This window comes from Halyomorpha halys, unplaced genomic scaffold (assembly GCF_000696795.3).
Source record: "Halyomorpha halys isolate HHAL.00 unplaced genomic scaffold, Hhal_1.1 Scaffold254.1, whole genome shotgun sequence".
NCBI classification, from domain to species: domain Eukaryota; kingdom Metazoa; phylum Arthropoda; class Insecta; order Hemiptera; family Pentatomidae; genus Halyomorpha; species Halyomorpha halys.
Window position 1 is genome coordinate 459,112 of NW_027109499.1, and position 14,257 is coordinate 473,368.

At 29.1% G+C, this 14,257-nt stretch overlaps 2 protein-coding genes across 2 annotated transcripts in view; both read right to left on the reverse strand.

The window, feature by feature from the left end:
• The window catches only part of LOC106680325 (zinc finger protein 431), a 9,549-nt gene extending 7,692 nt beyond the window's left edge, over positions 1 to 1,857 (reverse strand). The window contains exon 1 of the mRNA XM_067047681.1: positions 1,609 to 1,857. Coding sequence (XP_066903782.1) covers positions 1,609 to 1,621 — 13 coding nt within the window. The 5' untranslated portion in view covers positions 1,622 to 1,857. The remainder of the gene's footprint in view (positions 1 to 1,608) is intronic.
• An 8,421-nt stretch (positions 1,858 to 10,278) lies between these two features.
• ScsbetaG (Succinyl-coenzyme A synthetase beta subunit, GDP-forming) lies at positions 10,279 to 12,064 on the reverse strand. Its single transcript, XM_014419946.2, has one exon. It carries the CDS (start codon positions 11,813 to 11,815, stop codon positions 10,547 to 10,549), a length of 1,269 nt encoding a protein of 422 aa, XP_014275432.1. The 5' UTR covers positions 11,816 to 12,064; the 3' UTR covers positions 10,279 to 10,546.
• Positions 12,065 to 14,257: the final 2,193 nt, after the last annotated feature.

Sequence of the window (14,257 nt, forward strand, 5' to 3'; positions counted from 1 at the left end):
ATACAGTTGTAAATAACAATAAATAAATTATTTAAGGTATACTATTTTATTGTTAATAATTTTTGTTAAAAATCAATGTATAATAAACCTATTATGTGAGAGATTGTCCTTGAGGATAGCTGGATTGGCCGAAATGTTGGACTTTTTAAGAAATAAAGAGTGTTTTGAGGCTTAAATTGGATACAATTTATTTTTAGCTTTTAGCTCTCTCTCTATAAGATATTGATAGATCTTTGGTTTTTTATTGTGAGATAAAAAATATTATTGATACACCTTATAAAACAATATTGGTTGGTTCCTTACAGCATATGTGAGATAAATTTCACAACTTAAATAAAAGTTATTGATTGAACCTTATCCATAGATTCTAACATAAAGTGGTGCTATTTTTTAAATTAGGAGTCCAAAGTGATCGTGAAAATAAAATATCGAAATAGTTTAGTTAGTAGTCATAAAACACTTTATTTAGGACTAAGTATTTTAATACAGACTATGTAATTACTGGACAGATTGTTCATCCTAAAGATGAGGGAAGAGCCCCAAAACGTTGATAAAGGAATGTTATGTATTTAATAATGAAATTTTAAGAATTTTTCACAAAAACTTACATAATACATTAAAACGATACTAAATTAATAAAATTATGCCTTTAATTTGAAAAAAGAACATCAACCTCAGAAACACATTTTTAATATTAGTACTTATTCATTCTTAATAGTAAGCAAGTTCAATTATTATGTTACTTACATTAGTAAATATAATTTCCCACGAATATCATTTAGTTGATTCTCATAGCTACAATTCCAAATATAAATTAGTTTGAAACGGCAGATATAAAACCGAGAGACCTGACAATGAGGGTCTTAGGAGAAAGTAATATCTTGTGGCATAATGAATGCTATTGACATGTTTGAGGGGCATACTTAATAATAATGAAACTTAAGGGCACTTTTATTTTTTTATATTATTGAAGAATTGTTATTTTTAGTTCACAATTCAGTAATTACTTTGAGAAGATTTATTAATGCAGTAATAATCTGATATTAGTGATAAGAGTAACCTATATTAGAATTTCTTCATTCCAAGTAGTTAGCAAATACAATAATTATGTTGTTTACACTATCCAATATAATTTCCCGCCAACATCATTTATTTGATAGCTAAAATTTCAAATATAAATCAGTTTGAAATGGCTCATAGAAATCAAGAGCCATGACAAGATGCTTCCTAAGAGAAAACAAGATATAGAGGAATACTTTCGACATGTTTGAGGGGCATCCTAATTGATATTGAAACTGTAGGGGCATCTGTAGGTTTTTATATTATTCAAGGATTCTTGTTCTTTATAGTTAACAATTCAGCAATTATTTTGAGAAGATTTATCAATGCTATAATAACCTGTGAGTTAGGCAGAAATTTTCCAATCAATAGAATAAAACCCTAAATCATTGTTTGAAGTTAGTGTTTGTATACATTTTATGCCTTTAGTGTTTTGAGAATCATCTGAAATTCATTTTACCTACTAAATGATTTTAAAACTTATCTACATAACATTGCAGTTAAAGGCGGTTATTACGAAATAGAAAATTATAGGAAAGATTTCCTTACCAGATTCTTCCATTTCTGATCAATAACTAAAACAATAACTTTAAAACAGTTTCAAAAGAACTTCAGAGCCTGCGCAAAACTCTATGAAGACAAAAAAGCACATCTAACAGAATGGGTCAGCTAACTGTTACTAGTAGGGATGCGACATCGATGTCGATGTTTTGAAACATCGATGTTTTTAAGCAGATATTTTTTTAACATCGATGTTTTACTTTCGATGTTTGACGTTTGTCTCAATTTTTCATTTTTTTTTTTTTTTTTCCCCAAAAGTAACTAAATGAAAACAAAAAATTTACAGTATAAACAATTTCCTATCAACAATGTGATGGGATAAAAAAGTACCTCAAACCATCACGCTAACGACGTAAAAAAGATAAATTACGACTAGAAAAAACATCGATGATTTAAAATATCTATGCTTAATATTAAAAGATCATTGCATACAAATCTTTGCCAAAAATACATCGATGTTTTTGAACAACCATTTCAGTAACATATGGTCTGTTCCAACCACTACGTATACTCCAGTCAGTCGGAAGTGGTTTTTGCAAAAAAGAAAGCAAATTGAAAATAAAAACATCGATATTTAGAAATATCAATGTTCAACATTAAAATATCGTTGCATACAAATCTTTGCCAAAAATACATCGATGTTTTGAGAACAACCTTTTCAGTAACATAAGGTCAGTTCAAACGACTGCATATACTCCAATCAGTCGGAAGTGGTTATTGCAAAAAAGAAAGCAAATTGACAAAAAAAACAATATTAAAATATCGTTGCATACAATGCCCAAAATACATCGATGTTTTAGAACAACAATTTCAGAAACATCAGGTCTGTTCTTACGATCACGCATTCTACGGCCAGTCAGAAGTGATTTTTGGAACAAAGAATCCGACATCGACTACAAAAAACATCGATGTTTAAAATATCAATGCTCAATATTAAAATATCGTTGCTTACAATACATTGCCCAAAATACATCAATGTTTTTGAACAATTTCAGAAACATAAAGTCTGTTCTTACGATCACGCATTCTACGGCCTGTCAGATGTGATTTTTGGAACAAAGAATCCGACATCGACTACAAAAAACATCGATGTTTCTAAAATATCGTTACTTACAATACATTATCCAAAATATATCGATGTTTTTGAACATCCATTTGAGTAACATGAGGTCTGTTCCAACGATCACGCATTCTACGGCCTGTCAGAAGTGATTTTTGGAACAAAGAATCCGACATCGACTACAAAAAACATCGATAATTAAAATATCAATTCTCAATATTAATTTATCGTTGCTTACAATACATCACCCAAAATACATCGATGTTTTTGAACAACAATTTCAGAAACATAATGTCTGTTCCAACGATCACGCATTCTACGGCCTGTCAGAAGTGGTTTTTAAAACTAAGAATCCGACATCGATTACAAAAAACATCGATGTTTTTAAAATATCGTTGCTTACAATACATTTCCCAAAAAACATCGATGTTTTTGAACTACTATTTCAGAAACATAAGGTCTGTTCCAACGACTACGCATGCTCAGGCCAGTCAGAAGTGCTTTTTGTATCAAAGAATAGAAACATCAACTATAAAAAACATCAATGTTCTAAAATATCGTTGCTTACAATACATTTTCCAAAAAACATGGATTTTTTAAAATATTTTTGTGTACAGTACATTGCCAAAGTACATTGTTGTTTTTTTAACATCTATTTCAGAAACATAAGGTCTGTTCCGACCAGTCAGAAATAGTTATTGGAACAAAGAATGTATTTTTAAAAAAACATGGATGTTTAAAATATCAATGTCCAATATTAAAATATCATTGCTTGATTTTAAAGTGAATAATTATATGAAGCGGTCGTTGGAATGGATCTAGTATTTGAAAACTTTTTTAATTTGGTTCAATGGAGTTAAATATCAAAAAATCAATAAGAACAATTTACAAAATAATATTTAATTTTCTAATCAAATATACAACTCAAGATCAATCACATGTTTACACTAATTTATTTAATACCAAATCAGCCTGGTGCGCCTTAGTTGCTTGATACAACTGTTACATCTAATTTGTTTTACTTATTTATTTACTATACTTATAAATAAGGGTTGTAAAATGGAGGGGAAAGAAAAAAAAAAGGAATAAATTGAAAAGCTTGTATTTAGTTTGTAGACTGATATTAATTGTAAAAGAATACTGTGGAAAAAAAAAATGTTATCTTTCTATTATATTGTATCATATCAAAAAATGTAATTTATATATGTCCGATCACGGATTGATCAGTATGCTGTGTAATGTAGCAACCCGATGTATTTGGGCAGCATGATTGAATAAATTTCTTTCTCTCTCCCTCTGATTATGAAGTGGATAATTATATGAAGCTGTCCTTGGAACAGACCTAGTATTTGAAACCTTTTTGAATTGGGTTCAATGGAGTTAAATATCAAAAAATCAATAAGAACAATTTACAAAATAATATTTTATTTTCAAATCAAATATACAACACAAGATCGATCACATCATAATCAACAAATTTATAAATACATAAATAGTGAAATAATGCTGTTATGTTGTTAAGTTACCACTATGTGGTCATTTTTATTTGTAATTGTTATACATTGCCAATTTCTTAACTGTATTGGTAGTATATAACAAATTAAATATGTAACATACCTTTCAACATTATGAATACATAAATAGTGAAAGAATGCTGTTATGTTGTTAAGTTTATTTGTAATTTTTATGCATTGTCAATTTCTTAGAGTTATGTAAATGTCTTATTTTATATTTACATTATTTTTATTGCCTGAGCATGCGTAGTCGTTGGAACAGACCTTATGTTACTCAAATGGATGTTCAAAAACATCGATGTATTTTGGGTAATGTATTGTAACAACGATATTTTAAAAACATCGATGTTTTTTGTAGTCGATGTCGGATTCATTATTTAAAAACCACTTCTAACAGACCTTATGTTTCTGAAATAGTTGTTCAAAAACATCGATGTTTTTTCGGTAATGTATTGTAAACAAAGATGTTTTAAAACATCGATGTTTTTTGTAGTCGATGTCGGATTCTTAGTTTCCAAAACCACTTCTGACAGGCCGTAGAATGCGTGATTGTTGGAACAGACCTTACGTTATTCAAATGGGTGTTAAAAAACATCGATGTATTTTGGGTAATGTATTGTAAGCAACGATAGTTTTAAAACATCGATGTTTGTTGTAGTTGATGTCGGATTCTTAGTTTCAAAACCCACTTCTGACAGGCCGTAGAATGCTAGATCGTTGGGACAGACCTTATGTTTCTGAAGTAGTTGTTCAAAAGCATCGATGTATTTTGAGTAATGTATTGTAAGCAACGATATTTTAAAACATTGTTGTTTTTTGAAGTCCATGTCCTATTGGTTGATTGAAAAAGCACTTCTGACTGGCCGGAGTCTGCGTAGTCTTCAGAACAGTCTTTATGTTACTGAAATGGTTAAAAAAACATGGATGTTTTTTTATCGATGTCTCATCAATAGAAACCAGTGCTGCTGATTCCAGAGACCAACTAATACCCGCTCTTGGAGAAATTTTTTTTTTTTATTTTATTTATTTATTGATATTTACAACTGTATAAAAAAATACAACCAGTAAATTTGATCATAATGACATAATGATATGATACAGGATGTAGAGAAACTACCCAGTAGTAGAACTCTAAAAACAGTTTACAATATAAGGTCACGAGGCCATCTTCTTTTCAGGCGCCTCGGATTGCCAGGAATGGAAGAGGAAGCAAGGTTAGAAACGAGTGGGTTTGGGTGGTTAGGGAGTTTATTATGGAAGGAATAATATCGGGTTCGGGCTAGATCGGTTACATAAGGAACATTTAGGTCTTTATGGATGGTTTTATTAGTAAGATGAAAGAGAAATTTAAAACTGTAATTGTATGATTGTTACAGTCATGATTGTACTGTCACACTAGCTCTGGCATGATAGTTGATAGTACAAATAATATCAGTTATCACGTGTTAACTATCACATACGCCTTGCATGGAACTATTGTACAGTTTAGTGTTAACCACTACCATGGTGTAACTATTGGATAGTTACAGTCATGACAGTATTTACTGTCACGACAATAATGTCGCACTGGGTCTGACATGATCGATAATAGTACAAGTAATGTCAGTGGTATAACAGTATATCTACGCCTTGACAGTGAACTGTCATAACATATCAATCTTACTAACTGTAATGACGATATAAGGAAAAACATTTTTCTAATATATTTGCCAAAAATTTAAAATTGTATCAGCCCGGCTCCAAAATATGAATCCGACCCGGGACCCAAACACGAATTCACCCAATGCCCAAACATTATATTCATCACAGGCCTAAAAAATAAATCTATCCTGGGCCCTAAAAAAGTCATAGAAAAATGTGTGTATGACTGGTTAAAAAAAATATCAATTATAATGATACTGAGGTATTCCATAATAAAGGAAACCACTTATCTACAATTTTTTTTAGATTACTTAGGTCACCACGGTTCGGTCGCATTCGTCTATTTTCGGAAACATTCGGCATTTCATCTACGGTCGGCAGCTAAGCTGTTTTCCACTACATTACAAATTGGGTTAAGGACCCCAAAATACTTTACTGATAGATTTGATTTCTGTTTTGTGTTACATATTGTTCTTTATTCAAAATTTTGAAGATGGTTCATACGCTCAACATTTTGTCCCAGATAATGTAATCAGATTTTTTTTTAGAATCCCCTATTCATAGTTCACTTAGAATATGTGAAAAACTGAACTAACAAATATAGTGTACCACAGGAGTTATGCAGCTTAATCTACCCCGCCCACAGCATACCTATCCTTCTCCTATTCCTCCTTAAAATACCTTTGGGATAATAATAGATTATATTGTATTAGGAATATCTGTATATACATATCTATGTGTGTTATACAAGGTATATAGTTAATTAAGGTAACAATAAAAATGGAGGGTGAGGGGAAAAAAATGCGGCTTAATGAAAATAATATTAAAAAGGGTTTCCATCTTTGTAATACTGGGCTTATTTAGTTGATGTTTCTTATAAAATTACCTGTGAAATGAATGGTTATAATGTTCCAAGAGATATATAGTTTCCATTTAATTAAAGAAATTATTTTTTTTGTTCTAGAAATCACTAGTCTACATTTTTCTGAATCGAGCCCTTTATTTTTTACACATATGCAGCATAAGAAGAACAGCCATTAATTATCAACTTTATAGTTTTAATTGTTGTGTTGCTTTTCCTCTGTTTTGAGTCAATTCGCTTCGCTGCGCCTAAAGTTCTACTTCCAAGTTTTTATTTTATTTTGTGTTGTATGTTTTCCGAAGATATTACCAAAGACTAGGGTTGCTTTCTCTACTGGGATCCCCCTACAAGTTGTACCAAAGCTACATACATGTTTTAGAATTTATTAAAATAAATTTATAGTTTTTTAAAGAGTCCGAAAAATGTTATTTCAATTTTACTACTTGCCATCAGAGATGGGCAAAAATAGCAATAGCTAAAACTAATATTTAAAATTGCCATGGATACGACTCTTATTCATGAATGAGCCATTGATAAATAAATATCATATCCATGGCAATTTTAGCTATTAGTTTCATAGTGGCCCAACTCTGCTTGCCATAGAGTAACCCCACTTAATTGCAAAATCTATTGATTAGGTTCAATAAATTACTTCTTTTTTATGTTTTTAGATTTGTGTAAGTAATATAAGTTCAGCTATAATATATTGTTAAGTAAAATTGTTTATTTTGAATTGATTAGCTTTTTTGTAAATCCAAAACTTGCTGTTCAAAATTCTTGATGTTTTCCATTTTTGTTTTCTTTTTAATGGGGGGTGAGAGGGGGTTATTAGTATATATCGGTATTGATAAGAATAAGGATTTAAGTTTAAATTCTTGATTTTTCAGGAGACAAAAAATAAATTTCAAAAAAAATCTTTTATAAAAACTTATCTGTTCAGTACAGTTTTATCATAATATATAATTTAATATAAAACTTAAATCATTTATACCAATCAATAGAGATTGTTTTTCTGAGTCTGATTATGTGCTTAATTCAACATCAATATTTTTTGGACTTAAATCCTTTATACTTATCAGGATATAATAACCATTAATCAATTTAGTTTTACTTATATTACTGGATAATTTGAATGAACAATTTTTTAAAAATTTTATGTGATATTTTGTTCGAAGTTATTTAGTATGTAAAGTGTAATGAATGATATCTGTTTACTATTAATTCTATGTTGTATATAATTATGAAAATGTAATAAAATACTGATTAGATATATATTTAAACATAAAATAAATAATTTAGTCAACCTTTTATCTCAATAAAGTTTTAAAAATACAATGTATTATTTTTAAAATTAGGTACTTTACAGAATTTTCAAATTGAGTTACAACAATTTTAACAAAAAAAGTACTCATCAATTAAAATTTGAAAATGTTGGAAGGTTCAATTTCTTTATTGAGTTAGTAGATACTGATAAATTTTAATAAATTCTAAAACATAGCGTTTTTTTTTTCCTAAACATAAATAAACAACAAAAATTAAAAAGTATTCATTCAAGTATTCAAAAGTATTCTTATTTAAATAAATAGGTATATATACGTTACCAATTTTATGTTAGACAATATATTTATTTTCTATAGTGCAAAAGAGAAAACCTTGGTTTACATTTAAAAACTTCTTTATCTTATCACTTCTGAAAAAGCTTTGTTTTATTAACAGAGAAAATACTTTGTACTGAAGAAGTATGCCGAAAAAAAATAAGAGAACTAGTAATAAATAAATATATATTTATGCATGATACAGTTAAAATCATGCTTTATTAACAAGGTAATAGCATTTTCAGACTGTAATTTTTGTAATATACTTATGTTTATGAAAAAAACACTACTAATGTCAATAAATGTTTTTGAATTTATTAAAATAAATTTATAGTTTATTAAAGTCAGTAAAATGTTTCATTCATATTCACCAACTATTCTGAAGAGTATTATTTAATATGATTTATTTTTTATTATTCGAAAGATTTTTAAGTTTACTATAAAATTGTAATAAGGACAATTATTATTAGTATTTAAAATGGTGCACATGAAAGAAATAATTAAGATTAAAAAAAAACTATTTTGTCTATATGGTGGAGAAATTTTGAAAAACTTCAACTTCTTTTAAACTCAATAAAAACTGCTCAATTAGAAAAAAAAAATTGTTGCTTCAAGGGTTATATACTTCCACCACCATTATCACATCAGGTGAATAAAAACAAAATTAATAGATAAAAAAATTTGTTTGTTGACCTATTTAATTACAAATCATACCATTCATTGTCTAGTACCTCAGTTGTAATTCTTAGAATAAAACTATAGGTCTTAATTTTTTTCTTTATTAACCTCACACCTATTAGTGAAAAACCTTATCATTTACAACTGCATATGAGTCATTCAGTCCTAAAACATGATATGTGACTAAATGAAAACTTTTACAATATTTTACATCAACAATTACAATGTTTTGTCATCAACCAGGAGTCACTAACAAAACTTGTTCTCTGAAGAAAAAAAAAGTTCATAAAGATTCATTTAAACAATTTACGAAATTAGTTAAAAAAAAAAAAAGTAATAAAAAATAAAAACCAGTGACACCAAACATTAAAATTCATAAAACAGTTACCATGCTGTAGGGCCAAACACTATTTTATGTAATACATACCTCGTACCTCTGTTGTTACTTTTAAAATAAAGGTAAAGTTCTTAATTTTTTTTTAACCTTTATCATTTACAATTGTATTTAATGTAAAGCATGAGACTGACAAAGGGAGAAATTACTCACTGGTTGCAAGCACTGTAAGTGCCTCCTAGTGACAGAGAAGGTACTTTTATGAACTCCTTAGAGGATGACCAGCATTTTAATAATAAAAACATTTCTGTGTAAAAAGCTAACTGAACATACACATATTGGAGGAAAAATAATAAAATTTTGTAAGATACAGTGTCAAACCAGACTTTACTAAAGAAACAAGTATGAAATTAATAAAACATACATTCTTAAAATTGTTCCAACACACAACAGAATAAATATTATTATAATATTCAAGTATTATAATTGAATAAAATGCAACAAATTTCTAATTTTAAAATGCAGAAAATTTAAACAGTTGCAACAAAACAAATTACCAATTGATAAATAAATAATATCAAGAACGAATATGTGATTAATATTCTTTTACTTTAAATATTATTTGATAAAAACTAATAAATCAATGCAATGAACAAATGTTTCTATAATTAGACTTGTTGCACAATTGAATAAGTTATTTAAAGACAACTCTAACTCCGGAAAGTATTTACTAAGAAGACACAACCTTAACCTTACATTGTTGTTTGATACTATGAAAAATAAAAATAAAAAAACAACAAATGAAATGATAATTTATGAAGTTAACTATGAATAGTTCAAATTAATATGTCTGTTTAGTTAATCCTAACATTTCTAACAAAAAATAAATTAATCATATTCATGAAAAATAAAATATTGAAAATGAAGTGTACAACACCAAAGGTCTGATAAGGGAAAATTCAGCACATACTTAATAATTTTTTTTAACAAATGTCATTTATTTACAAATAAAAAAAAAGAAGTAAATGTAAATTTTATATAGAAATTTGTAAACTCAAAAACCATAAGCCACTTGTTACAAATGGAAGACAATAGTGTGTCAAGTTATAATAATGTGTTTTTTCTATAATTATCTCTTCGATGGTAACATTATCATTTAATGAAAGTAAAATAAAAAAATATAAAACTATCATAAACATATAAATCTATCCAGTCTATAAATATCACATTAGTATATTTAATTTAAGCCTTAACAGAACAGACTTTTTTGGCAGCCTCATCTAAATCTTCTGCAAAAGTAATAGGAAGTTTTGACTCGACCAGCAGCTTCCTTGCAGCATCTACATTTGTACCTTCAAGTCTCACTACTAATGGAACATTCAATCCAAGAGATTTTGTAGCATTTATTATCCCCGAAGCGATAGTTGCACAGTTTACAATGCCCCCAAATACATTAACTAGAATTGACTTAACGTTTGGATCGAGTGTTAAAATCTGGAAGGCAGCAAGTACTTGATTTTCATTTACACCACCACCGACATCTAAGAAGTTGGCTGGTTCACCTCCATGCAGTTTAATAATATCCATCGTTGCCATAGCAAGACCTGCTCCATTTACTAAACAGCCTATGTCACCATCTAATCTAATATAATTCAAATTGTGTTCTGACGCTTTTAACTCTTGTTGGTCAGTCTCACTGTGATCATCCATAAGAAATATTGCTTTCTGCCTAAAACTGGCATTATCGTCAAAGTTGATCTTAGCATCTACTGAAACTACTTCACCTTGATCAGTTTCTGCTAGAGGATTAATTTCAACTTGGGTAGCATCTACATTAACAAATAAATCGTACAGTCTTTTAATCTCATGTGCAGCTTTAGCTTTCTGATCACCTTGGAAACCCAAAAATCCAGCCACGTCTTCGGCAACCCCTTGAGTAATCCCTACCATAATATCTATAGGATAAGTCTTAATTTTATCAGGGGTATCCTTCGCAACAGCTTCAATATCCATACCACCAGCTGGCGAAGCAATGATAACTGGTCCATCGAATGATCTATCCATAACAATACTAAAATACGTTTCTCTAATGATATTAACCGATTCTGCAACCATGACTTTCTTGACTAGTATACCATCTTTAGGAGTTTGTTTTGTAATCAATTTATGTCCAATCATGTTTTTAACTATGGGTAGGACTTGATTTGGTTCTTTAGTCAAATGTACACCCTTCTTAAATCCATTATCGAAATGTCCTTTGCCTCTTCCACCGGCTAAGACTTGAGCTTTTATTACGTATTCATCAACTTTGAATTTTGAATCTAAATCATTGGCTTGTTCTAAATTTTCTATAATCATAAACTTCTGTACGTTAACACCATAATTTTGCAACAAAACTTTGCTCTGGCATTCTAGGAGATTCAAATTCCTGACCTGGTTGTAGCAGGTCTGAGTTAAATTAGTTTTATATAGGGTATAGAGCCTTCCTGCGGAACGAAAAGTACTCACCATCTTGAAATAAGTAATACGCAACTGAAATTTAAAACAGAAGAGTAACTAACACGGATCCAGAACAATTCTTTAGCCAAGTTTCCCCTGGTTGAAGGTCGAGAAACTGATGGCAGAAACACTGAACCAACGACTAAAACGATAACTATAAAAAAGTTTGAATGTACCTCACATTACACTTATCACCAAAGATACTGAGATAGTAAAATTGAATTAACCTGACCCTATCCTTTTCAAGGCACTTTACTACTCACAGTGTTGCCATTATTTACCTTATGAAAATTCTATTTTTTTTTTTTAATAATAAATACTCTTGTTTATTTTCTTTACTTTTTTTTTAACCAATCCTTGAAAAAAATATTATTTTATATCTTCCTAATTTTAACAATACAACTGATAGATTTACAGTTATCCATTGAACTATGTTTTGTTTCTATACACTGCTCTATCTGTGAATCATTTTTGCTAAAACAAAACAAAAAAAAATACGATAAAATTCTTTAAGGTTATTTCTTATTACCTATTACAGAATTTCAATTTGGTAATTGGTAGAAGTCTATTCAAGCTAAATGTTTATGCATATTCATATAGCCTCCATTTAAACCCTCCCCCTTCATCAAGCGAAGGATAAACAACAATAGCAGTCATAAACATTGAGTACTGAAAATATTTTTTTTAAAGTTCATTAATCAGTTGCAAGATCCGCTCAGACTCGTTTTAACTTTGCATAGAAATATGTTTTATGCCAAATTTCCATTTATTAAGTAAAGGTGCCTCTACACGTTTGCCAAACAATGGCAAATTCACGCATGCGCAAGTGTGTGGATAAGTTATTTTGATTTGCTAGTACAAGTTGGCCTAAATTTGTGACACCGATCCGCCGGATGTTGGTTTTTGGTCACAAATTAAAGGTCTACTACTTCGAAGAGCACTTGTGCTGCATCCACACGTTTGCTTTTAGAACTGCGAACAGATGAATATTTATACTCTCCGTGTTTTAATAATTAAAGAATTCTTCCAAACTTTGGACTCAATAATTAACTCCTGTTTAAGTTGTGTTTCAAAATTCTATCGATTCGGTTTAAATATATTGTTTCAAATCAGATTTCGGCAAAAAGTTCGATTGACGTGATACGATTACATTTTTATTCGAATAAAAATATGACTAAACAAGCTGAATACTTTTGTACTCGTTTAAAATATTATTTCAATCGAATAAAAAATTATTCGAATACAAAATAAGTCGAATACAATAATAGTCGAGTAACAATTGGATTTTTTTGTTTAATTTTGCTTATTTTTAACCATTTTTGAACATTTCAGAAGAGTAGAAAAAGAAAAAGCTATCGATTTTAAGATCGCGCATCGATTATTTTAACTTTTCTGATTGCTAATATATTAAGTTCCTCTTATATGTTTCTTAACACGCGGAACACGAAAATGCATTCGATTTTAAGATGGCGTATCTATTTATTTTTACCTTTCCTTATTGCTAATACATTAGGGTCCTCTTATATGTTTCTTAACACGCGAAACACGAAAATGCTATCGATTTTATGGACTCGTACGCCTGCGTATCGATTTATTATAACTTTTCCGATCTCAAACATATTAGTGTCCTTTTGAATTTTTTAAGATGCAGAAAACATATAAATGGCTTAATATCTATAAAGGGACCATAATGTAAGAAGGAACCCAAAGAAAAGTAAATATAAATCGATGCGCGATTATAAAATTAATAGTATTACCATTTTCTGCATCTCTTGCAATATACAACCTTAGTACGTTGCAATCTGAAGAGGTAAAATAAATCGATACGCAATCTTAAAATCGATAGCATTTTCGTATTCTGCGTCTTAAGAAACATATATGAGGATCCTAATATATTAGAAATTAGAAAAGTTAAAATAAATCGATACGCGATTCTAAAATCTATAGCATTTTCACGCTCTGTATATCACAAAACATAAAAATGGATCCTAATATGCAATAAAACAGAAAAGTTAAAATTAATCTATACCCGATCATAATATATATATTATGCCATAGGCCTGTAACACAAAAAAATGTCTTTACGAGTATACGAATACAAATACATTCGGATGGTTAATTATTTAATTTTTTAGGATTAAGTGTTATTATTCGTCCATAAAATTGATGAATACAAAAGTACTTAAATGGTTATTCGAATTACTTTGCTCGAATAATTAATTATTCGTGTAAAATAATGACGAATACAAAAGTATTCGGATGATTATCATATGTTTTTGTAGGAATAATTGATTATTCGAGCAAAAAATTCACGAATACAAAAATATTCGGATGGTTAATCATATGTTTTGTACGAATAATTGATTATTCCAGTAAAAAATTCACGAATAAAAAAGTATTCGTCTCCCGTCAATCGAATATTTGCTCAACTCTGTTTCAAATCTTGTTAATTAA

What these genes read in the sequence shown, in the direction of transcription:
- ScsbetaG (XM_014419946.2), bottom strand. Translation starts at nt 11,815, where the DNA reads ATGGTGAGTACTTTTCGTTCCGCAGGAAGGCTCTATACCCTATATAAA.